This window comes from Channa argus, chromosome 14 (genome assembly GCF_033026475.1).
Source record: "Channa argus isolate prfri chromosome 14, Channa argus male v1.0, whole genome shotgun sequence".
NCBI classification, from domain to species: Eukaryota; Metazoa; Chordata; class Actinopteri; order Anabantiformes; family Channidae; genus Channa; species Channa argus.
The window spans coordinates 25,739,605-25,764,440 of NC_090210.1; the positions used below are offsets into that span (position 1 = coordinate 25,739,605).

The window sequence follows — 24,836 nt, forward strand, 5'->3', positions numbered from 1 at the left end:
TGACCTCAGTCTTTGAGTCGTTAAAATGTAAAAAGTTAAGAGCCATCCAGGCTTTAATGTCCTCTAAACATTCCAGTAATGAACTGACAGAGAAGCCATCCTTCTTGTTGAGCGCCACATAGATCTGACAGTCATCAGCATAGCAGTGAAACGAAATGCGATGTCTTCTAAGGATGGAGCCCAGGGGCAGCAAATACAAAGAAAAGAGGATAGGGTCTAAAACAGAGCCTTGTGGAACCCCAAAGGACAGAGGAGCAGTAGAGGACTTGAAGTCATCTAGTTGGATGATGGATCTTTTAAAAGATTTAAAAGATGGATCTTTTAAATAGGACCTGAACCAATTTACCTGTTCTAAGCGGGAGATTAAGATATCATGGTCCACTGTATGAAACGCAGCAGTTAAATCGAGTAGTACAAGGACCACACAGTCACCAGAATCAGAGGCTAGAAAAATTTGAAACGACATTTGTAGTTTATCCTTTTCCCACTTGCGTTCAGCTATGGGGCTCTACCGCCTCACCGCCCGAGTTTCAGCATTCAGCCAAGCCTCAGGTTTGGCTTTAGGCTGCCTAGTTTTAAGTGGAGCCACTACATCCAATACAGTCTTGCAGGCAGAGTGAAAGCAGGTGCTGAGCTCCTCTGTATAGTTGCCCATGGACTCAGGGGTGACATAGGTCTGACTGAAAAGGGCAGAAGGGGTTATAACAGGAGACAGCTGAGCAGGAGCGCGACTTTTAACCATGTTTCGAGGCAAGAAAATTTTAAAAAACACAGGCATATGATCTGAGAATACTGCGTCACAAACCTCCATATGATAAAACCAGATCAAGTGTGTGTCCACGCTCTTGCGTGGGTCCAGACACAGACTATTTACATGTTGTTAAAGCTTTTCAGAACATCACATGATGTTGAGCAGATGACTGGTGATTATCTTGGATGCACTGTAGAACATGTTCAGAACTTGACAGGGAGAAGGTCAGTGGAAGTAGTTCTGTCTTTGTTCTACTGTCATTGTTATTATGAGGTCTTGAAGCCCAGTTGATGCTCATTATTTTCAGCAGATTCCTGATGAATATCTAAAGTCTTGACATTACTCTGTGACACTTCAGCTACATTCAAATCAACAACTCTTGATTGTAGGTCTTCTGAAATCTCTTTGTGAGACATGGGTCACATCAGCTGATGCTGCTTGTGAATAGCACACTGACACTGTTTGAGTGGTTTTATGACTCAAGCTAGTTCTAAACTACACCTCCATTCTGGTTTCATTGATTGGACTCCAGGTTTGCTAACAGCTGACTCCAGTTTAGTGACATCAGACGCCCAGTGCACCCATGAATATTTCCACTATCACTTTGTATGTTTAATGGGTGTGTTCAGTAAAGACATAAAAAGATCATGTTTTATTAACTGAGAAATGCTTGTTTATCTTTGTGGTGAAGATCAGGTCACATTTCATGACCAACTTATGCAGAAAACCAGGAAATTGTGAATGGTGCTTTTACTTTTTCTTGCCCCTGTATTTATACATGTCTATACTTAAAGTTGAGTAAAGAATGTGTAAACATTTGCCACCTCTGATTACAATGTGTATGAAGAACTGAAGTTAACTGTTGGACTGATGTGGATTTGCTGTTCATGTGAATCCTCCCACAATGTTTCATTATCAGCTGGAACCACAGTGACTGTGAGAAAGCCGGAATTAGCAGAATCCATCTGATAGCAGATGGTCTGATAACATCTGATAACAGACAGCAGATGAACAATGTTGTTCCACTGCAGTAGAATGAACAAACTAAACAGCCTCTCTGCTGCACAGCCCTTCTCCTCAACATCAAGCTTATTGTGCTTTTAGTTCCTCAAACATTTCTGCTCTGAACACACAAACAATCTAATTGGTCAACTTGGACTCAGTGGGTGGGACCAGAAAATAACCATAGTGGGAGGAATTTATTAGCAAGAGTAGTCGGGACAACCTGAAAACTTGAATCTTTACACTGCTTCTTATTCACCCATTCACACTCACAATCACAAACACACACACACTCATACACCAATGAGGGAGCTGCTATGCAGCTGACCAACGCTCACCGGGACCAACGCTCACCGGGAGCAACTAAGTTGGGGTTCAGTGTCTCAAGGACACTTCAACATGTGATTGGAGGAGCCAGGGATTGAACCAACAACTGCGAGATTGGTGGACAACCACTCTACCTTCCTGCGCCAGTCGCCCATGGCTCTCCCCGACCACATGTCAAAGTGTCCCTGGGCAAGACACTAAATCCCAAAATGCCCATTCCTAGTCGTGCAGTGCTGGTCCCAAGCCCAGTAAAATAGGGGAGGGTAGCATCAGGAGGGGCATCTGGCGTAAAAATGTGCCAAATCAACATGGTCATTGATCCTGTGTGGCAACCCTGAACTTATGGGATACGCCGAAAGACAAAGATAACTAAATAAATATTAGACTCTAAAACTGCAGAAGTGGTTTCTGCCTCTGCATACAGCAGGTTTTACTGTTTTTATTGTTTCTTTTCTCTTCCTGTTGTGCATCCTGTGTCCTGAAGATTGGATTTACCTGTTCAACAGCAGCTCTGAGTCTAGACTATAATGTGACTGAAGAACATGAGGAACACAGTTTTTGTCAAAGCCTTTAAGGAATCATGGATGAAGATGTGTTTATATTTGTCCTCTGACAAAAATGTCTTGTGTGGACCAGTTTGAGCTTTAAAGCTACAAAAGTAATGAAAAATGTTTTCATTTTCAGAAAATGTTTGATGGATGGATCTAAGCAGGTAGTTGAGTTGTCATTACAACTAACACTTCAGTGATACAGTGTAACACAGGGGTCACCAACATCGTGCCAATGGGCACCAGGTAGCCCGTGAGGACCACATGAGTAGCCTGCGAGCCTGTTCTAAAAATAGTTCACCATAACGCCACTTACCAATGAGCTGCATTAAAATTTTTTTGTTGCTATTCTTTTTTAAATCACATGTGACAGTTATGGTGAGAAATCATTAACATGATCCGTGTCTTCACATAAATGAATATCATTAATCTAATTAATTATTAATAATAACATATAATTAATGCAACCGCAAGGGGGCACAAGCCAGTGTCTTCTTGTGCCAGTCCCAAGTCTGGATAAATGCAGAGGGTTGTGGCAGGAAGGGCATCCGACGTAAAACACATGCCAAACCAAACATGCGAATCGTGACAAAGACTTCCATACCGGATCGGTCGGGGCCCGGGTTAACAACGACCGCCACCAGTGCTGTTGACCTACAGGGTACCGGTGGAAATTGGACTACTGTTGGTCGAAGACGAAGAAGAAGAGGAGGAAGGTGTGTTCGTAGGCAGAGAGAGAAGAGGAAAGCTAAGAATGTAGGACTGACAGTAGGGACTTTGAATGTTGGTACTATGACAGGGAAGGCTAGGGAGTTGATCGACATGATGCAGAGAAGGAAGGTGGACATACTGTGTGTCCAGGAGACCAGGTGGAAAGGTAGCAAGGCTAGAAGCTTAGGAGCAGGGTTTAAGTTGTTTTACCATGGGTCAGATAGGAAGAGAAATGGAGTTGGAGTTATATTGAAAGAGGATTTTGTGAGGAATGTTCTAGAGGTGAAAAGAGTATCAGACAGGTTGTTGAGTCTGAAGCTGGAAGTTGAAGGGGTGATGTTCAATGTTGTGAGTGGTTATGCCCCACAGGTAGGATGTGAGTTAGAAGAGAAGGAGAAATTCTGGAGTGAGTTAGATGAAGTGATGCAGAGCATCCCCAGAGGTGAGAGAGTTGTCATTGGTGCAGATTTCAATGGGCATGTAGGTGAAGGGAACAGAGGTGATGAGACAGTTATGGACAGGTTTGGTGTTCAGGACAGGAACGCAGAAGGTCAGATGGTGGTTGACTTTGCAAAGAGGATGGAAATGGCTGTAGTAAACACTTTCTTTCAGAAGAGGCAGGAACATAGGGTGACGTACAAGAGCGGAGGGAGAAGCACTCAGGTAGACTACATCTTGTGTAGACGTTGTAATCTGAAAGAGATCAGTGACTGTAAAGCATTGGTAGGGGAGAGTGTAGCCAGACAACACAGGATGGTGGTGTGTAAAATGATACTGGTGGTGAGGAAGATAAGGAGGACTAAGGCAGAGCAGAGGACAAAGTGGTGGAAGTTGAAAAAGGAAGAATGTTGTTTAGTTTTCAGAGAGGAGCTGAGACAGACTCTGGGTGGTTTGGAGGTGCTTCCAGATGACTGGACTACTACAGCTAATTTGATCAGGGAGACAGGTAGGAGGGTACTCGGTGTGTCATCTGGAAAGAGGAAAGCGGACAAGGAGACTTGGTGGTGGAACGAGGAAGTTCAGGAGTGTATACAGAGAAAGAGGTTAGCTAAGAAGAAGTGGGACACTGAGAGGACTGAAGAGAGTAGACAGGAGTACAGGGAGATACAGCGTAAGGTGAAGATAGAGGTGGCAAAGGCCAAACAAAGAGCATATGAGGACTTGTATGCTAGGTTGGACACTAAAGAGGGAGAGGTGGATTTGTACAGGTTGGCCAGACAAAGAGATAGAGATGGAAAGGATGTGCAGCAGGTTAGGGTGATTAAAGATAAGGATGGAAATGTATTGACAGGTGCCAGGAGTGTGATGGGAAGATGGAAGGAGTACTTTGAAGAGTTGATGAACGAGGAAAATGAAAGGGAACGAAGAGTAGAAGTGGTGATTGGTGTGGAGCAGGAAGTAGCAAAGATTAGTAAGAGTGAAGTGAGGAGGACATTGAAGAGGATGAAGAGCGGAAAGGCAGTTGGTCCTGATGACATACCTGTGGAGGTATGGAAGTGTCTAGGAGAGGTGGCAGTAGAGTTTTTGACTAGTTTGTTTAACAAGATCTTGGAGAGTGAGAGGATGCCAGAGGACTGGAGGAAAAGTGTACTGGTACCAATTTTTAAGAACAAGGGAGATGTGCAGAGCTGTGGCAACTACAGAGGAATAAAGCTGATGAGTCACACAATGAAGTTGTGGGAAAGAGTAGTGGAAGCTCAGCTAAGGGCAGAGGTGAACATTTGTCAGCAGCAATATGGTTTCATGCCTAGAAAGAGAACAACAGATGCAGTATTTGCTGCTGATGGAGAAGTACAGAGAAGGTCATGGGGAGTTGCATTGTGTCTTCGTAGATTTAGAAAAAGCGTATGACAGGGTGCCGAGAGAGGAGCTGTGGTATTGTATGAGGACGTCTGGAGTGGCAGAGAAGTATGTTAGAGTGGTGCAGGACATGTATGAGAGCTGTAAGACAGTGGTGAGGTGTGTTGTAGGTGTGACAGAGGAGTTCAAGGTGGAGGTGGGTCTGCATCAAGGATCGGCTTTGAGCCCCTTCTTGTTTGCTCTGGTGATGGACAGACTGACAGATGAGGTTAGACAAGAATCTCCCTGGACTATGATGTTTGCTGATAACATTGTTATTTGTAGTGAGAGCAGGGAGCAGGTGGAGGAAAATCTAGAGAGGTGGAGGTCTGCTCTGGAAAACAGAGGAATGAAGCTTAGCCGCAGCAAGACAGAATACATGTGTGTCAATGAGAGGGACCCAGGTGGAATGGTGAGGTTACAGGGAGCAGAGGTGAAGAAGGTGCAGGACTTTAAGTACTTAGGGTCAACGGTTCAGAGCAACGGTGAGTGTGGAAAAGAGGTGAAGAGGCGAGTGCAGGTAGGTTGGAACGGGTGGAGAAAAGTGTCAGGTGTGTTGTGTGATAAAAGAGTATCAGCGAGAATGAAAGGAAAGGTGTTCAAGACGGTGGTGAGACCAGCAATGTTGTTCGGCTTAGAGACAGTGGCACTGAAGAAAAGACAGGAGGCAGAGCTGGAGGTAGCAGAGCTTAAGATGTTGAGGTTCTCTTTGGGAGTGACGAGGATGGACAGGATCAGGAATGAGTACATCAGAGGGACAGCTCATGTTAGATGTTTTGGAGATAAAGTCAGAGAGGCCAGATTGAGGTGGTTTGGACACGTTCAGAGGAGAAACTGTGATTATATCGGTAGAAGGATGCTGAGGTTGGAGCTGCCAGGCAGGAGGTCTAGAGGAAGACCAAAGAGGAGATTTATGGATGTAGTGAGGGAGGACATGAAGTTAGTTGGTGTGAGTGAAGAGGATGCAGAGGATAGAGTTAGATGGAGGCACATGATTCGCTGTGGCGACTCCTGAAAGGGAGCAGCCGAAAGTAAAAGAAGAAGATTAATAATAACATATAATTAACGGTAAATTGAGCTAATTTGTTATTTCAAAAGTGCATATTAAACTGGTAGCCCTTCACATTAATCGGTACCCAAGAAGTAGCTCTCAGTTTCAAAAAGGTTGGTGACTCCTGGTGTAACAGCGTGTGTCTCCCTCTAGTGGATGTTGTGGAGTATTGTGTTGTCTTTGCTCCAAAGGTTTTTGTACAGAGTTGTGTTTCCTGTCACTGTGGGCTGCAGAGCACAGTAGTACACAGCAGAGTCACACAGATGAAGCTTCTGGATCTTCAGAGGAACTGTATTATTCTGGATTTCTGTGATATATCTTCCTACTGAATTTTGTCCTTTGTCTGAGCTAAAATGTCGCAGCAAAAGTTTTGGGAAATTATTAACTTCTTGTTTGTACCAGAACAGAGTTGAAGTTAAGCTGCTGCTTTCAAATGTACAGTCCAGTGTAACAGTGTCTCCTTCAGCAGCAGTAACATCTCCTCTTCTCTGGATCACTTTGTCTTCTCCTTTACACTCTGGGGAAGAACAGAACATGCACAGACTTGGTCAGATACGTAAAATAAATCTTAATTTCTAATTAAAACTCAGAATCTTACATGCTTTTAGGAGTTAAAAAATGCTATTGAAATTGATCTTGTCTACTTTTATGTTTAATAAAGAACTGTATTTCAGTTATTCCTTAAACATGTAAGGAAATGTAATGTTTGTATCTCACCACAGCAAAGAGCAGCAAGAAGAATCCAGAGCCAATGTTCCATGTGTACAAGCAGGTGAAAATCAACAGGAGAAAGTGTGTGATGTTCAACCTTCAGTGTGAGAATTGTTCTCTTCACAGCAGAAGTTCTTATTGACACAATGGTTGAACACATTGCAGAAGTAGAGAAGCGCCTACTTGATAATGTGGCCCTCTAGTGGAGGGAGAAAGTTCACTTCAACAGTGTGGAAAAAAGGCTTCCAGCAGCTTGTCAGTGTGTCAGCTTGTGTTTTTGTACAGAGTTGTGGTGTTTCCTGTCACTGTGGGCCTCACAGCACAGTAGTACGCAGCAGAGTCAGACACTGCAGCAGAGGAGATCTGCAGTTTTATCCTTGTTCATTTTAAAAGACAGTATAGGGACAAGATCTGATGTTGGTGTTTCTGCTCCTGAATGAGAGATGAGGAACTCTGGAGGTTTTCCTGGATATTGTCGATACCAGAAGAAATAATCATCAGCTGCAGCTTGTCTGGAGTATTTATAGGACAGAGGAACGTTGCTGCCTTCTAAAGTGAACAATTCCACAGTACTGCAGTGAGAGCATCTTCCACACAGTATCTGTGGTCTGTATGGGTTAGATATTGAATGGATGTGACAGTGGGAGTTCTTTTCTCTTCTGCTCTTTGACAGTGTTGCTCCTCCCTGTTTGTGGGTTTCATTAGCAGCTGGAACCACAGTGACTGTGAGAAAGCAGGAATTAGCAGAATCCCTCTGATATGAAGCTGTGGTTTGAAAACCACTTCCCTCCTCTTTGAAGAGGAGTCAGATATCTGGGTTCAGGTTTTTGTACAGCCTCTTCTACACTTTGTATCACTGTGTTTGTAGAGCACAGTAGTAGAGAGCTGTGTCTGCCAGGGTCAGTGTCTTTATGGTCAGTTCAGTTGTTGAATCTGAGGTTTGGGATTCACATCGATTATCAGGGATGTACTGATAATTACTTTAGGATTTTGCTCCTTTCCAGAGAATAAACTGAGGAGCCTGAAGGTCAGAATGATGTTTGTACCAATAAAGGTAAATATTGGTATAAGTTGTTTTATATTGACATTTCAGCTTGACAGATTGTCCTTCTATCCCACTGACTTCATCACCTTCAGGAGAGATTGTGTCTCCAGCTATTAGTCCTGGAAAAAGTAGAGAAAATGAAGCCATTAGATGAACATTGTTGATGAGGCTGAGAGGAGAAGACATTTGATCCTGTTCCAGCAGGTGAAATGAGCCAATAATTGTTTGTCCAACTGACCTATAAAGTGAGACAAAGAGAGAAAGAGGTAGAGCAACATGTCTTTGGAGTAGTTGAAGCCAAACAGACAGCAGATGAACAATGTTGTTCCACTGCAGTACAATGAACAAACTAAACAGCCTCTCTGCTGCACAGCCCTTCTCCTCAACATCAAGCTGATTGTGCTTTTAGTTCCTCAAACATTTCTGCTCTGGACACAAACAATCTCATTGGTTGACTTGGACTCGGTGGGTGGGACCAGCTAATACATAGACATGATTATTGTTTCTCCATTGTTGGACAAAGTCAGGTCACACTATAAGAAAATTGATCACGTGATGATTTTGTGATGATTATTTTCTACTGTAGATGTCACCCATCTGCATAAAGCAATGATTCCAAACCTTTGGTACTTGTACCACTGCCGATAGACCAGAGGGTGATGTAGAATTGGGACTGGTCATAAGAGGAGTCTTTTGCAGTTGTCCTTTTTGTCTCCTCTTTTTGAGCTTCATATGAAAATACACAACGCGTAAGGTCCACTAAACCAATATCCATCCTGTCCAAGTTTATTGTGCATGTTAACTTCAGTCCTCCTATTGGTCCAATCAACAAACACAAGGGAAATAACAGGGACTGTCAATGACGTGGGGGGAGCTGGTCCCTGACCAACTTTCCTCAGCAACCTTGTCTCCTAAAAGTTACGTTCTTGTAGAACTAAACTGCAAACGTGATTATTATTTTCTTGTAGTGAATGTAACCTGTTAATCATTATGTTCCGATGCAATTTTATTGCTGAATAAAACTGTACCTTTGTTAGCAGGACTGGGTCGGTTCAGGCAAGAAAACCACTGAAATTACTGTTAGAGAAAGATTGTGGATGTGATTAAAAACGTTTTGTGTAAAAGGATTTTTCTGCATTACACCAGCAGTTGATCTTCCTCTGACCCTAACCAGCTCCTGTACCTGTCTAATCACAACCATAAAATGCTTTAATATTGCTGTAATCACACAAACTGGACATTGTACTGCAGGATCACATATTACAGCAGAAAACAAAACCACACATTTTGCTGCAGACAAAAATACGTTGTCTGGTAACATTTTATTCATATGTTGAGCCATTTTGTCAAAACCTGTTACTAATTACTAACCACCAACACTGTACCTCACTTGTAAGTTGCTTTGGATAAAAGCGTCTGCTAAATGACTAAATGTAATGTAAAATGTAAACACTGAAGCTTTGGATTATATATTTAATTATATTGATTATATTTGTGTGTGCTTCTGGGAAAAAAAGATGAAACTGTAATGTAATGTCATTATTTTGTTCCTCATTGGAGAACATCATTGTATCTGTTAAAGGTTCATTCATTATATATCAATAGAACATTATTGTATTTAAACAATAACTGGGAAACACTGTAAAGTTTATCAGCTGTGACAAAATGCTTGTAAAGAGATTCACACACTACGTTCTGATCCAGAGTCAGTGACTTGTCAAAAATGACACCAAGGTTTCTGGCTGAGGATCTAAAAAATGCCAAAGAATGAAGAATTTTCTGCTAAACAGACACACGCACCACAAAACCCCAGTTTCATCCTTGTTAATCTGTCAATAAAGAGCAGGTGCACTGAGGTGCACAATTTCTATTAGAGACGGAGAAAGTTATATCAGAGACAGTGTTGTAGTCAGGACCATCTTTACCAGGACCTGGTCATGACCAAGACCTTAGTGTACGTGACCAAGACTTTAAAGAGTTGAGACAAATCAATATCAAGACTAAAGCAGAGTGAGACCAAGTGAAGAGACAGATACACAGAGTATATATAAGTATATCAAAGGCCAATGCAGAGGTGAATTTTATGTATTGTCGTTGTTTTACATATGCTAAATTTGTCTATACACGTCCTGTCGCTACAAACTCACAAAGTTAACACTGCTTTGGTTACATCCCTCCTGAATTCTGTGCTTTAGGTTACCTAATTTTATAAAAGAGGATTTAGCTGACATCTTTTCCCAGAAATATGAGTGAAGGGGGGAGGGGTGACACATAATTTCCAATCATAAATAAATGAAGTTTTACATCAAATCACAGTAAATGCTCAGGAAATGTAGTGATCTTGCCACAGTTGTGGTCTTGGTTGCATGTTTAAAATACGTGGGCACATGACCAGACATCAAGGAACCACTGATTAATTTAAAGGCACACGGACCAATAGACCCAGTGATCAGACAAGGTGTGTTGATCAGCTCATTAACATCTAAAAGTGATATGGGAGAAAAATGGGCTGAGGTTCAGGATGTGAGAGCTGATTTCATGTCAAGGATTCAGATTATAAAGGATCTGAAAATACTACAAATACTACAACAATAAATCTGTACCTGCCTTAGTCCTAGTTGTTAGTTTGAAAGTTACCATTAGTCCTTACAGTAGTTTACACTAAGCCTAAGCTTTCTAAGGAGTGTCCAACCTGTGCATGTTCCACCAGTGTTTTCCAACCAGCCCTGTGTGCTCGTCTGGACGGGTACAGTTGGCTGCAAAGATTTGTATAACCTCATTTTATTCATTAAACGTCTTTTTAAATCATTTTTTAATCATTTATAAATGTTGATCAACATAATATGTAATGCCCTCTCAGCTACAGTACAAATGTTTTTTATCATCACAACAAAAATGGTCAAAGAGTTGCAGTAAATTAATGAAAATTAAATGAGTGCAAAAGTCTTTATGCATCTTCATAAACTATTTAAACATTATGTTTAATTTCTGATGAAGGAAAATTTGTAAAAACTGGATGTGCATTATGCTGTAACTCAGATGGTGAGGCAGTCCTCCACGGACCACAGGGTCAGTGGTTTGATTCCCGGTCTCTCCTGGCTACTTGTCGAAGTGTCCTTGAGCAAGACACTGGCCTCCAAGTTGCTCCCGGTGGGTCGGGTGAGCACCTTAGTGCTCCATCGGTGTGTGAATGGGTGAATGAGAAGCAACTTTGTAAAACGCTTTGGATAAAAGCTGCCATTTACCATTTAAATATGTAGTTTTACTTTTTGGCATTTCAAAGAAGGGGCTTCAATATTTTGGACCCAACTATATGAGCTACACAAAGCGTCATCTAACACAATTAAAAAAAATTGTAAAGTTAAAAATGTCAAATCTTCTTAAAACTTAAATTACACGTTATTTTAAAGATTAACATCTCAACATCTTAATTGGGATGTCCAGTGTAAATATTGATCATTGTCTTTGAATCAGTTTTAGGTTTCTAGATAAAATTGCACCAAAACAACATTAGTGACCTTTTAACAAACCATCAGAGTGTAACAGTGTGTGTCTCCCTCTAGTGGATGTTGTGGAGTATTGTGTTGTCTTTGCTCCAAAGGTTTTTTGTACAGAGTTGTGGTGTTTCCTGTCACTGTGGGCCTCACAGCACAGTAGTACACAGCAGAGTCAGATACTGCAGCAGAGGAGATCTGCAGATCCACTTGGGTTTTATCTTCACTCATTTTCACAGACAGTCCAGAGTCCTTTGCAGTTTTATTTGGTTCAGTTCCAGAATGAGAGATAAGAAATTGTGGTGGTTTTCCTGGATATTGTCGATACCAAAAGAAATAATCAGTGTAAACTGCAGCTTTGGAATATTTGTAGGTCAGAGTAATGTTGCTTCCTTCTAAACTGAACTCTTCTTTCTTGATTGGATTAAGTTTGTCACAGCTGACTCCTACATGGAGAGAAAATCATGTTAAACCACATACATGAAAGAAGTGAAAATCAGATATACTTGAAATGATCAGTTTAACATACCTGTTAAAATAAGAAGAAACTGTATAGAAAGTAGACAATGCAGTGAGAGCATGGTGAAAACTGTATCACTGAATGTGTACTGGGCTTAACGTGAAGTCTGTATCTCAGATACATCTCAGCTCCTCCCTGAATCTCAGGCTCCTCTTGTTGTTTCACTTCTTACATTTCCTTTAACTTTCAGTTGACATTAACTGCCACCATGTCTTCATTATGTCAGAGAACTGAATCACAGTAATGTCTCTTTTAGTCTGACAGTCTGTTGTTTGGATGCCTGTTCCAACAAAATTTACTTTCTTATAAAAAAACCCCAATTATACTCACATGTCCAAATTCAGGGATAAAGATTGAATGTATTCACAGATCGGCAGATGCTACTTCCAGGTCCTCAACATCTGTTTGGTCCATCACCAACTTCATGTTTATATTGTGTCCACTCAGACGACAACAAAGCAATTATGTGACCACCTGTACAGGAATAATTTGTATGAAGACTTTCAGTCAGGATTTAGAGTTCATCATAGTACAGAAACAGCACTGGTAAAAGTCACCAACGATCTTCTCATGGCATCAGATAATGGACTAGTCTCTATACTTGTTCTGTTAGATCTTAGTGCTGAATTTGATAACATTGATCACAACATTTTATTACAGACACTGGAACATGAAATTGGGGTTAAAGCAACTGCACTAGGTTTGTTTAAATCTTATCTATCTGATATATTTCAATTTGTTCATGTTAATGATGAATGATATTAATTAATGATAAAGCCACACGGAGTAAGAAAGAATAACACTGACCTCAAACAAAACTATATAGACTATATACAAACTATATAGATCGCTTATCAGAGCCTGAACTCACAACATCCAACAGCAACCACATACATGATTGTATAACAGTCAAATAACACAAGTTAAGTTCAACAATTTGTCAAGCCCACTACTTATCAGTTACTGCTTACGGCACAGAAAATGTTTAAGTGTATTAAATAAGCATTCTCACGTGTCCATTCCAAATGTGGGAACCACCAACAATCCTCACCTTTAACTGAAGGTTCCAGTTAAAGGCCTTTTGCTCTGGTGGGTTTTGCACAAATATTTTCATTATAGGCTCAATATCCAGCAGGACCATGTCCTGCTACATGAGTCTTTTCTGAGTCATTGTTCTCCTTATCCAAGTTAAAATCTCCTCAGTGTGGAGAATGATCTTTCAGAGGACACAACAGACACAGGCAGGCTAAGACAAAGTTCTACAAACTTTTCCAATTTTCTAAAATGCTGTAGTTTGTTGATGTAGCCCAGCTAAAAAATCTGCCACATCTATGGTTGCTTATAAACCCTTGTCTTTGGCAACATCACCCAGAAGTGTGAGCTGCATAAGCAGTTGAGCTGAGTTGGAAGATTTGAGGCAACGTCATGTTGTCCAGAGTACTGACCGCTCACTGCATTTATTATACTATTTTCCTTCTGAGCTGCTTTTGTTCCAGGCTGATTAAACCATCAGTCCAGCTCTGATGTTATGAAGTCTGCTGCTTGATAAAATCAGTCTCCACTGTTAACAGCCTGAAGGTGGTGGAGTGTCCAGTGGTGTCTGTGTATCCCACAAATGGGATGGAGTTTTGCTGGGTTGCAGTGGAACAGGCATGTATAGATTATTCCATGTACTGGTATAATCTAAAGATGTCTGTTGCCATTTGTTTTGTTGTTTTCAAGTGTTTTCAGCATCTCTAAAAGCACAGAATATGACGAGAAGCATCTCAGCTTTTGTACGAACAGCCCATCTTGTCGGGACAATGATAATAAGTTGCATACAACCACATCCACTATAAAAAGAGACATGAATAATGTTTTTCATTTTCTCGATTCTCAAGAATTAAATCGAGCACAGGATTCCTGCAGTGGACATACATTACTCTGGGACACTGGTCTCAGTTTAGCCTTCGCTCCTGTGAGATGCCCGGACATGTTACTTGCACCATCAAAGCAAAAACCCTGAAGCTGAGCCATGGGCAAATTCAGGCACCTAAATACATCTTTGATTCAAGAAACAATGGTCTCAGCAGTTGTGTCTGGGACAAAGTAAAAACCAAGGACCCACCAAGTAGCTCCATCAGCAGTGGCTACTTAGTAATAGATGACATATATTCCAGTATTACACAGCATATTGATGTATGTTATTTGCACACTGCTACTACAATGTACAGGGGAAATGTGTGTGTGTCAGTAACAACAGAACGGTCAGGATAACCTGCAGTTTGTCCCAAGATTAAACAGTTTCCAGCAACTAACTGAAAAACAGTACGTGTGAGAAGATTCTTGACATGGACTAGAACAGGATATGCTGTTTATGTAAGACAGAGATCAATTACGGGAGTTTTTGGAGACTAGAAGTCTGAGCAGAGGTGAAGGACTGTTCTTCGGTTCTGGCTTACACATAGACACATACCCTTACTCTCTGCAGAGAGCCAGGTGTTTTGTGAACCATGCTTTGTGAATAAATATTGTAATAATAAATGCGTGAGTGAACTATATTGATCTGTTGTCATCCTTACGTCTGCCACCACACTGCAAAAAATGTTTGTGTCACAGCTGTGAGGCTGGCTCCTGTTGCCCTGGTGATCAGCACTGTCTCTCCTCCCTGATCTGATTTCCTCTTGTCTCTTTCTTTCTCCTGGTTCCTAATCAGTCTCAATTCACCTGCTCCTCTCTGCCACAATCTCCTGAGCAACCAGTCACTGTTGAACCTAAGTACTCTGAATTGTGAAATATCTCTCGAGTTATTCGCTCTGGCTGTGTTTTTGGTTTTGTGTTGCCTTCTGAGCGTTTGTGTTGTTTTTCCCATGTATGACTTTTGTTTTGCATATCAGTTTTCCGAAGGACGCCTGTCTCTCACTGATCAGTAAGTGACTTTTGTACCTTTGAATACAGACTCAAGACTCGATTGGAATAGATGTTAGAAGAGGATTTTTGGGCCTTTTAGTTGATACTTTCTGTTTGTTTGCTACTTTGTCATTTTAGTTGTTACTTTGTCTGCTCCAGGGTTTTTCTCCCTGGTATTTCCAGCTGCTTTTACTTTTCCTTCTTCCTGGGCTCCTGCTGGCATTAACACTGCAACCCTTGGTTCTCGCTTCAGCACTACTACATCTCTTCCTGACTAGTAAGCAATCTATTGTTCTTAAAAAGATTCCGTGCCTTTACCACAACTTATTCTGTCTATTGTCCCTCTTCAGATCACCTTACTGCTTTCCAGTCACCTCCACCACATGCTCTTATTCTGAGCCACCCCCCCTTTTGTTACACATATCACCCAGTAAACCGTTGTTGCCTTCCTACTGCTGTGTTGTTCTGCTCCTTTCTGGGTCGTACAAATCCCCCCTTTCATAGTTTGCGCTCTTGCTGCAGACACAATTTCTCTCTGAACAGCATGTGCAAGTATTTCCAGTATTTCATTTTGAATTTTCACTTTTTCTGAGAGCATTGCTGTGATTGGTTTATTGCCAAGTGAAGCTAATGCTCTTAATGACTCCAAATGCATATCTGATGTCTCTTGTTGAGCAAATTTAGCTGTTGCTCTTTCTGGCTTTGCTGCAGACAAAGCAAAATACACAGTCTTTAGTGGTAACATAATGCAACCACCGCCTGAAAATTTCTATTTTCCACATCTCCTCACTGGAAAGCTTAAGTTTGGCTGGCATGGATCTTTGATTCCAGCAGTCACTGGTTTAACAGTTTCATCCTGGTTTTCTGTGACCGATCCTCCTAGACAGATCCAGCTGAGAATCCCAATCGATTTCTGCCCTGGAGGAACTTGGAGTTGGAGTTAATGAGGTACTGCATGTCTCAACTCCAAACAGATTTGGGGTTGAGTCCTAATTGTTTTCTGAAGCAGTTTTCTTTTCTGGTGTTTTAATCCCAAAAAAGTCCAAAATCCTTTTTTGTGCCATTATTTTAAAACCACTAATCTGCAGTTTGTTTGGCAGTTAAATTAACTGCCGCAATTCAATGTTCCCATTAACTTATTTTCCCCCACATATGTGTATACAATTAGTACAAGAAATATTATGTAGGTAAATACACTTAAATCTTTATGTTTAACTTAAATTCTAAATATATTATTCAAGTAGGCCATACTTGAGAGAGCAAACTTAGTTCCACTCTGAGACTAAAGGGAAGCACATTCACCACCCCTTTCGCCTATATCACTAGCTTCTCTCCATTGGCTTACCATAAAATCTAGAATAGAATTTAAAACCCTGGTTCTTACATATAAAGCTCTGAATGGTCAGGCTCCATCATATTTAGAAGACCTCATAGCACCATATCATGCCAGTAGACCACTTCCTTCTCAGAATGCAGGGCTACTTGTGGTTCCCAGAATTTCCAAAGGTAGAATGGGAGGTAGAGCCTTTAGCTATCAAGCTCCTCTCCTGTGGAACCAGCTCCCAGTTCAGATTCGGGAAGCAGACACACTCTCTACTTTTAAGTCTCGGCTTAAAACCTTCCTCTTTGATAAAGCATATAGTTAGTTATAGCTATGCTGCTATAGGCTTAGACTGCTGGGGGACCCCCCTCCTCTTGTCCCTCTCTCCTCCTCTCACCCCACAATTGTCACCACTGTATGACATTAACTCTGTGTTTTTTCTCCCGTAGTTGTCTTTCTCCTTCTCTGTCCCCCTCTCACTGTCCCTTTCTGCAGGTGTCCCCGGCTTTGAAGCTGTGTGTCTTCCAGCGTGCAGCTACTGGTTCTATCAACCTGCCCGATGTTTTGTTGATGCTTTTGTTGCTCTTTTCTTTTCTCTCTCTAATTTCCACTCACCCCAACCGGTCAAGGCAGATGGCTGCTCACCCTGAGTCTGGTTCTGCTGGAGGTTTCTTTTAAAGGGAGTTTTTCCTCTCCACTGTTGCCTATGGCTTGTTCAAGGTGGAATTGTTGGGTTCTCTCTATACATCTTTATAGTCTTGACTTTATTCTGTAAAGTGCCTTGAGATGACTGTTGTGAATTGTTGCTATACAAATTTCAATTCAATTCAACTTTATTTATATAGCGCCAAAATTGTGTTGAACTGAATTGTGTTCCCTGCTGGGACAGCTTCCCGATGAAGCTCTGGTCTAAAGAGGTGTGAAATCAGAGTTCAAAGTTCATTTTGTCACCATGAACAGGCATTTTGCATTTGTAGGAAATTTCACTCGCAGTTTCTACTTTAAGTGGAGTAAAGAATTTGTACATTGGCTACCTCTGATTACAAGTAAACGGAGAATGAAGATCTGATCATGTGACTTTTTGACAGTTGGTTTGTGACTGATGTGGGTTTTCTGCTCATGTGAATCCTCCCCCAGTGTTTCATTAGCAGCTGGAACCACAGTGACTGTGAGAAAGCAGGAATTAGCAGAATCCCTCTGATATCAAGCTGTGGTTTGAAAACTATTTCCCTCCTCTTTGAAGAGGAGTCAGATATCTGGGTTCAGGTTTTTGTACAGCCTCTTCTACATTTGTATCACTGTGTTTCTCAGAGCACAGTAGTAGAGAGCTGTGTCTGCCAGGGTCAGTGTCTTTATGGTCAGTTCAGTTGTTGAATCTGAGGTTTGGGATTCATATCAGTTATCCGGGATGTACTGATAATTACTATAGGATTAATAAACTGAGGAGCCTGAAGGTCAGAATGATGTTTGTACCAATAAAGGTAAATATCGGTATAAGTTGTCTCATACTGACATTTGAGTTTGACAGATTGTCCTTCTATCCCACTGACTTCATCTTTTACATTGTGTCTCCAGCTATTAGTCCTGGAAAAAAAAAAAAGAGAGAAAGTGAGAAAGAGAGATTCTCTAACATCCAAAGTTCAGTTCAGACAGACATTATTTCTGTGTAATGGACAGACAATAAAAGGCCCTGTAGCCAGTTGATTTCTTTTTAAATTTGGGGACAGACAGGATGTCCCCAAATTTAATGCAGGCCCTGCATTCTATGAGCCATGAGGACAATATGGATTAGAAGGTTTAAGGAGATCAGATAACTAGTAAATGAGCACTTCCATTTAAAACAGGTGTAATATGGTCAAATCTTCTGAATTTAATTAATAAAATTCTAGCTGCAGCCTTCTGGACCATTTGAAGACTTCTAGTACGAGCTCTGGGAGGCCTGACAAAACAATGGCCCAACTCCTGATGCAGAGTGTGAGATGAGGAACTGTGGTGGTTTTCCTGAATGTTGTTGATACCAGAAGAAAAAATCTCTGGCATCAGCTTGTCTGGAGTATTTATAGGACAGAGTAACGTTGCTGCTTTCTAAAGTGAACTCTTCATTGTTGACTGCAGTCAGATTTTCACAGCTGACACCTGAAGGAAAAGAAACATAACAGATTCAGAAAACACATCACATGTTAGTAGAAATAAAGTTGTGCTGCATATTCTGACAGACCTGTCAGACTGAAAAGAAACAGTAGAGGAAATAGAAATTAATTAAGCATGTTGAACAAAGTTCAGGTTGGGCTGTGTGTTCTGCTGAACAACAATATCTTCTCTCTTCTATAGATCAGTAACAGCTCAGCTCCTCCCTGAATTTCTGTCTCCTCTTAGATCTGGATTTTCACTTCTCTCTGTTCCACCTCTTCCTGGTTTATTGACTGGTAGCAGCTTTTAGTGTCAGTGTCAGGTGGAAGTAAATGTACGCTGTTAGTGAATAATAAGATCCATGTAACTTAGTGGAGTTTGTAGATAAAGTTGAGCTCAGATAGTTCATATAGATGATCTTTGGCTGCAGATACTGCTGTTTTCCACCCGACAGTCATCAAGGTAAAGCTACAACATGCAGCTTAACTTACTGCTGACATGAGATTCTGAATCAGTCCTCTCTGCTCTCCTCAGTCCTTCCTCTTACTGTTTTGAAACAACTTTACTTCATTCGTTACGCTCCACTACGTTCTGCACAGCTTTCAGGTAGTTGTACTTATCAAATTAGAATAAATGTAAAACTAAGAAACTTACTAATCAAACAGAAACCATTGCTCTTCACTGATTGGTCAGTAGGCTGAGCCCCTTTAAAAATGTTTTTGGAAGCACATATCTCAAAGAGAACAACTCAGTAAAGGTTACAGTTTGTATTGGAAAAAAATAAAATGTTATTTATTTTCAGTTTTTTGACAAAGCCAGGAGTCACTAGAGACTGATTGACACAACAGTATTGTGACGTGTGTCCTCAGTCAGACAGATCTCTATACCGGCTTCATCAGGTTCAGAAATCTGACTCTCAGACAGTGGTCGACATCAGCACCTTCCTACCTAAACTCCCTCATCCAGGTCTACAGTTCCTCTCTCCCACTGAGCTCTTTGTGGTCCCATCACCACATATAAGATCCCAAGCAAGCTCTTCAGCTCAGTGATCTCACGATGGTGAAACAAGCTACCAAACCTGCTCAGCTTCACTGCCAATATTCCAAAAACCCTTAAAGACATAACTTCTATAACTTTGTATGCACTTAAACTAAAAAAATACAAACTAAAGTTTCCTATCTGTCCTAAGTTGTACTTTTGGTGTAAATTTAAGAAAGAACAGTGTTGGTGAAGGTTTGATTAATACAAACAATAATCTCATTCTCAAAGTCAACATTCAACAACATTTACATTTAGTCATTTGGTTTTGTCCAAAGTAACTTACAAGCGAAGTACAAGGCAGCAAAAATCTAAGTCAAGGGAAAAACATTGAAGCAAAGTGATGTAAAGAAACCAGAAACAGGAAACCAGTGCAGACATTTGTAGAGTGGTGACTTGTGTTGTCTCAAAAATGAGATGTGCTGCTGCATTTTGGATCATGTGGAGGGTTTGATTGTGCTTCTGGTAACACAGTCAACAGGGCTTTGCAGTGATGAAGACGACATATGACCAGTACCTGCACAATGAGTTGGGTTGTATATTCAGAGATCTTTCTGATCTTGTAGAGGGTAAATCAGCTGCTCTGAAGACAGAGGAGATGTGGTCAGTAAACGTCAGTTTGTTGTTGATTATAACCACAGATTTCTGTGGTCATCAGACTTAGTGGAGACAATTACTGCAGATCAAATATTGATGCTGATTTTTTGTATTGATGTTCCAGCTGGAAAGACTAGTTCTTCAGTCTTGGAGAGGTTGAGGTGAAGACAAGTCTTCCAAGCAGAGATGTCAGAGAGAGGCAAAAATGGGAGTCATCACATGGAAAGGACAAGAAGAACAGTGTGGTCAGCACTGACAGGAAAAACCATGTGAGTGGATGATGGAACCCAGGGATGTGGAATAAATGAAAAAAGAAGAGAATCAAGAACTGTGGCACACCAGTAGAAAGGCTATGAGAGTTAGAAACATGACCCGTTCCAGGATACTTTGACGTTTCATCCAGATACAAGACCAGATCTCCTTATCTTAGAGTTTCTGTAGTTGTTCTACAGCAAATAATGTTTTTTTCCTTCTCTTTAATCACCACTACATCTAAATGTAGGTGATGATTCACAATCAGTGTAACAGTGTGTGTCTCCCTCTAGTGGATGTTGTGGACTATTGTGTTGTCTTTGCTCCAAAGGTTTTTGTACAGAGTTGTGGTGTTTCCTGTCACTGTGGGCTGCCGAGCACAGTAGTACACAGCAGAGTCAGACACTGCAGCAGAGGAGATCTGCAGATCCACTTGGGTTTTATCTTTTCTCACAGTAACAAACAGTCCAGAGATCGGAGCCTTTATTTTTATTCCTGTTCCTGTGAAGGAGATGAGGATCTCTGGTGCTTTTCATGAATATTGTCGATGTAGGACAAACTAACAGAGCTTCCTTCTAATCTGAACTCTTTCTTGTTGACCTGAGTGAGTTGTTCACAGATGACACCTATAGGAATAAATGACATTGTTATATCACGTTGTATTCAATCAAGGAGTAACCTTCAGATGTCAGTGGAACTTAACTTTTCATGAATCATCCAAACCTCCTACAAATAATAGAAACAAAAACACATGATTGTTCACTGACAGCGTGTTGAATAAAGGTTGTGTTTCTGATTTGTCTTTTGAACTCCACTAAACTCCACTAAACACTAAGTTTCTATCTCTTCTACAGCTCAGTATCAGTTCAGCTGCTCCCTCAGTTACTGGGTACTTCCCATTACCTTGAACTGTCTCCTCTGTCCTCGCACTTGTGTCTTTTCCTCACGTCTTTCACGTCTTAGTCCCTCCCAAGTAAGATGCAAGTAAGCAACACAAGGAGAGAGGAATGGAGGAGACTCCTTCTCTCTATTTGTACTTATAATTCTGTACAAAGTACAAATTATAACAAAGGTACACATTTAGTGCGACTGCCAGAACAGAGCTGTGAATGTGGATCAAATCTGCATGTTTCCCTAAATAAACAGTTTCACAAGCATCTGCCTTTTTATGAAAAACCTTTTGACAGCCTGCATTTATTGATAATCTGTCATTTCTTTATTATTCAGGGTATGATGAGTTTCTTCATGGGTATTTATCAATTTTGATAAATCAGAACCCAAAAGCCAAAGTCTGTGGTGACATTATAGCTGAGATAAGCCTGGGCTCTCAGATCAGAGGGATCAGCTGAAGCATCCAACCACCAACAGATGTGCAATAAGGGGGTGTGACGCTCAGGTAAATGAATTATGTGAAGGATGCACCTATGTTTCATCGTTAATGTCTCCTCCAGGCAGCATCCTCCAAACATAAATAAGAGAACTGAGATGTTCGTAATGACGGAGGAATGGAAACAATTTCCAGGTCGACGAAGGAGATGAGAAATAAATAAGAATTACCCTGTGTCTCCGATCAGATCTGCGTTTTCATGTCTTTCTCACTTACAGCTCCTCTACCTACAACCCTGAAACAATCATTAATGCATCTTCACCCCTAGGGGGCAGCATCAGTCACTATTGATTGCAGATTGTGGGACATTCCAAATATTCACCACAGGCCTGTGCTCATATGAAGGACATCCAGAGTGATATGAAGACGCAGGCTATTGAAGAAGAAAATAGAGGAAAACAAAAACAGTGATGACATTTAATCAGTTGGACTTTATTTATTTAGCAACATTTCACAACAAGATCCTGTCAGAATGAAGTCAAGACTCTACAGGTTTATAGAGAAAAGCCAACAAATCTTCCTGGAGCAGCACTAAGGAGATGGAGGAGAGAAAAAACTTCCTTTAACACAAGAAACCAACAGAACCAGGCTCAGGGTGGGACACCATCTGTTGGCTTAGGAGGTGGAGCAAACGTACACTAATGTAGGGTCAGTGGTTTGATTCCCATTGTATATGTCACTGTGGCCCAAGTTGCTCCCTGTGGGTCAGACCAGTTCCTTCCAGCTCTACTGTCATGTGGTTGTGACTGAATGAGAGGAAACACTTTGTCTGACAGGTAAAGTACAAAAGTGCAGACTGATCATGTGACTGGTTGGATGTGAGTGGAGAGTGGAAAGAAAAGAAGAGCAACAAGAAGCAACAACACAACACTGGGCAGGTTGGTAGGACCAGGAGCTGCATGCTGGAAACACACAGCTCCAAAGCCAGGGACACCTGCAGAAAGGGACAGAGAGAGGGAGACAGAGAGGGACAAGAAACACTACAGGAGAATGAAGACACAAAGTTAATGACATGTAAATGAGAAGAGAGATGAGTTTTTGTTCTGTCTCCAAAAGAAAAACCACAGACCTGAAATCTTCCAGTGCAGAATCCCTGAATGAGTTGCTGTGAGAATTTTGTGCTGCCTCAGGATGTTTGCAAACCTGGATCTTCCGTTAGGCCTCATGGCAAGTTTCAAAAAGTATCCGAAGATTGAACCATGTCAACTGGACTTTCTTCTTAGTTAGAAACGTTTCGCTACTTATCCAAGCAGCTGGCCACTTCTAACTAAGACAAAATGGAGTACGTAGCTGAGTAGGACCTGACTGCAGACACAAAGATGGCCGACTGTCACCATTTTTTACTGGCATTTTTGTGTTTTGTAGATTGGTCAGAGAGACAGAAGTAAAGAGAAGAGCAAGAGGGAAGAACTTTACTCTGAAAGGTAATTGAAAATTATTTATATCTATTTGTAAAAATCATTCTCAATTGTTAAACTTAGAGCTCACGTGTAAAGACGTTAGTTTAAACATAAATGCAGTGGACGCAGTTTAGACCCAGGCCTCAGTAGCAGTTAGCTTAGTAGCATTGGTAGCATTAGCTTCAGTAATGATTTCACAGTGTAGCCAGAGCTGATGAAACACTGTCAGATGAACAATAAACCTGTGTTTAGGTTACAGAGGAAAATGTAAAGTTCAGTTTAAACAAAAGTGTGGGATATGTCTATGACCTGGAAGAGTTATCAACAAGTTAGCATTAGCCATTAGCAATCCGAGATGCTCAGTTTATATCAGTAAAGTGAGGTTATAATGTCCAGTGCATCTAGACCAGCTCCAGGACTTTGTTTGGTGCAGTTTGAGCTGTTGTTGAGACTGGGAAACATGGTTTTGTGTGTGTGAAATAGAGAATATACTGAAGAAAGTTAAGTTAATACGTGTCATCAGGATTCATAGATCAAATGTTACAGTCTGGTGTACTGGACATTTATGTTCTCTGTTCTTGTGTGTCCAGTGTTTGAGGAGTTAGAGCAGATCTTTATGTTGAGGTGATTACAGACTGACAGCAGAGCTAATGTACATCAAGTTAAAGCCTGATGATATCAACATTGCTGCTGACTGTGCTGTTGTGTTTGTACAGGACTCCTTCACATTCCATGTGTTGCACCAACAGAAAGGAACTTTTTTATAACAACTGTAGTCACATTCCATATAATCCATATCTCATGATTCTCTGTAAAAGAATCTAAACTGTGTCATCACAAACCATCAGAGCGTAACAGTGTGTGTCTCCCTCTAGTGGATGTTGTGGAGTATTGTGTTGTCTTTGCTCCAAAGGTTTTTGTACAGAGTTGTGGTGTTTCCTGTCACTGTGGGCCTCAGAGCACAGTAGTACACAGCAGAGTCAGACACTGCAGCAGAGCAGATCTGCAGATCCATGTTAGTTGTTTCCTTTCTCACTTTAACAGACAGTCCAGAGACTGGATTTACAGCTATTTCTCCAGACTCCAAATGAGAGATGAGGAACTCTGGTGGTTTTCCTGGATGTTGTCGGTACCAGAAGAAATAATCAGCAGATCCTTTGGAGTATTTACAGGACAGAGTAACATTGCTGCCTTCAAAACTGAAGTCTTCAGTCTTAACTGGAGTGAGATCTTGACAGCTGACAGCTGAAAAAGACAAACCTCTGTTACATGTTGAACACTTTTGAATTGAACCTTTTAAAGAATCTTACTTACCTCTTAGGTTAATGGTTAATAAAATTAGAAGAAATACATCACACTTTAATGACAGCATGTTGAACAAAGTTAATGTTTCTGAACTGATGAACATGAAGTTTCTCTCTCTTCTATAGATCAGTAACAGCTCAGCCCCTCCCTGAATCTCTGTCTCCTCTTAGATCTGGATTTTCACTTCCTCCACCTTTAACTCTGGAAATGACACTGATGCTTCAGTCACCATGATTTCAATCTGTGTCTCACTGTGTTGGATAGAAATGATCCAAGCTTCTTAGTTTGAAACATCCCAACTTTTGCAGTTTGTTCCATCCACATCATCATCTAATCTACAGTAACTAGTTGTTGCTTTAAGCTAAAATATCAAAGGAGTAGGAGGAGGGAGTTTTACTGTTTCTTCAGTAATGACAAGAAGCCTGTGAGAAGATCTGAAGACAGGATATAAATGATAGGAAATGTCTTTAAGTCTTTTCCATCTAACCACTCAACCATAAAGACCTGATTGATGGAGT

General features: G+C 41.0%; 1 protein-coding gene across 1 annotated transcript; it reads right to left on the reverse strand.

The window, feature by feature from the left end:
• Window positions 1–508: 508 nt before the first annotated feature.
• On the reverse strand, window positions 509–19,301 carry LOC137098488 (uncharacterized). The gene is made up of 8 exons (XM_067474746.1): window positions 19,288–19,301; window positions 18,428–18,435; window positions 18,135–18,345; window positions 17,760–17,793; window positions 12,009–12,087; window positions 11,621–11,925; window positions 2,576–2,613; window positions 509–680 (listed from the first exon to the last, which is right to left on the reverse strand). The coding sequence occupies exons 1-8, from the start codon at window positions 19,299–19,301 to the stop codon at window positions 509–511; spliced, it is 861 nt and encodes a 286-aa protein (XP_067330847.1).
• Window positions 19,302–24,836: the final 5,535 nt, after the last annotated feature.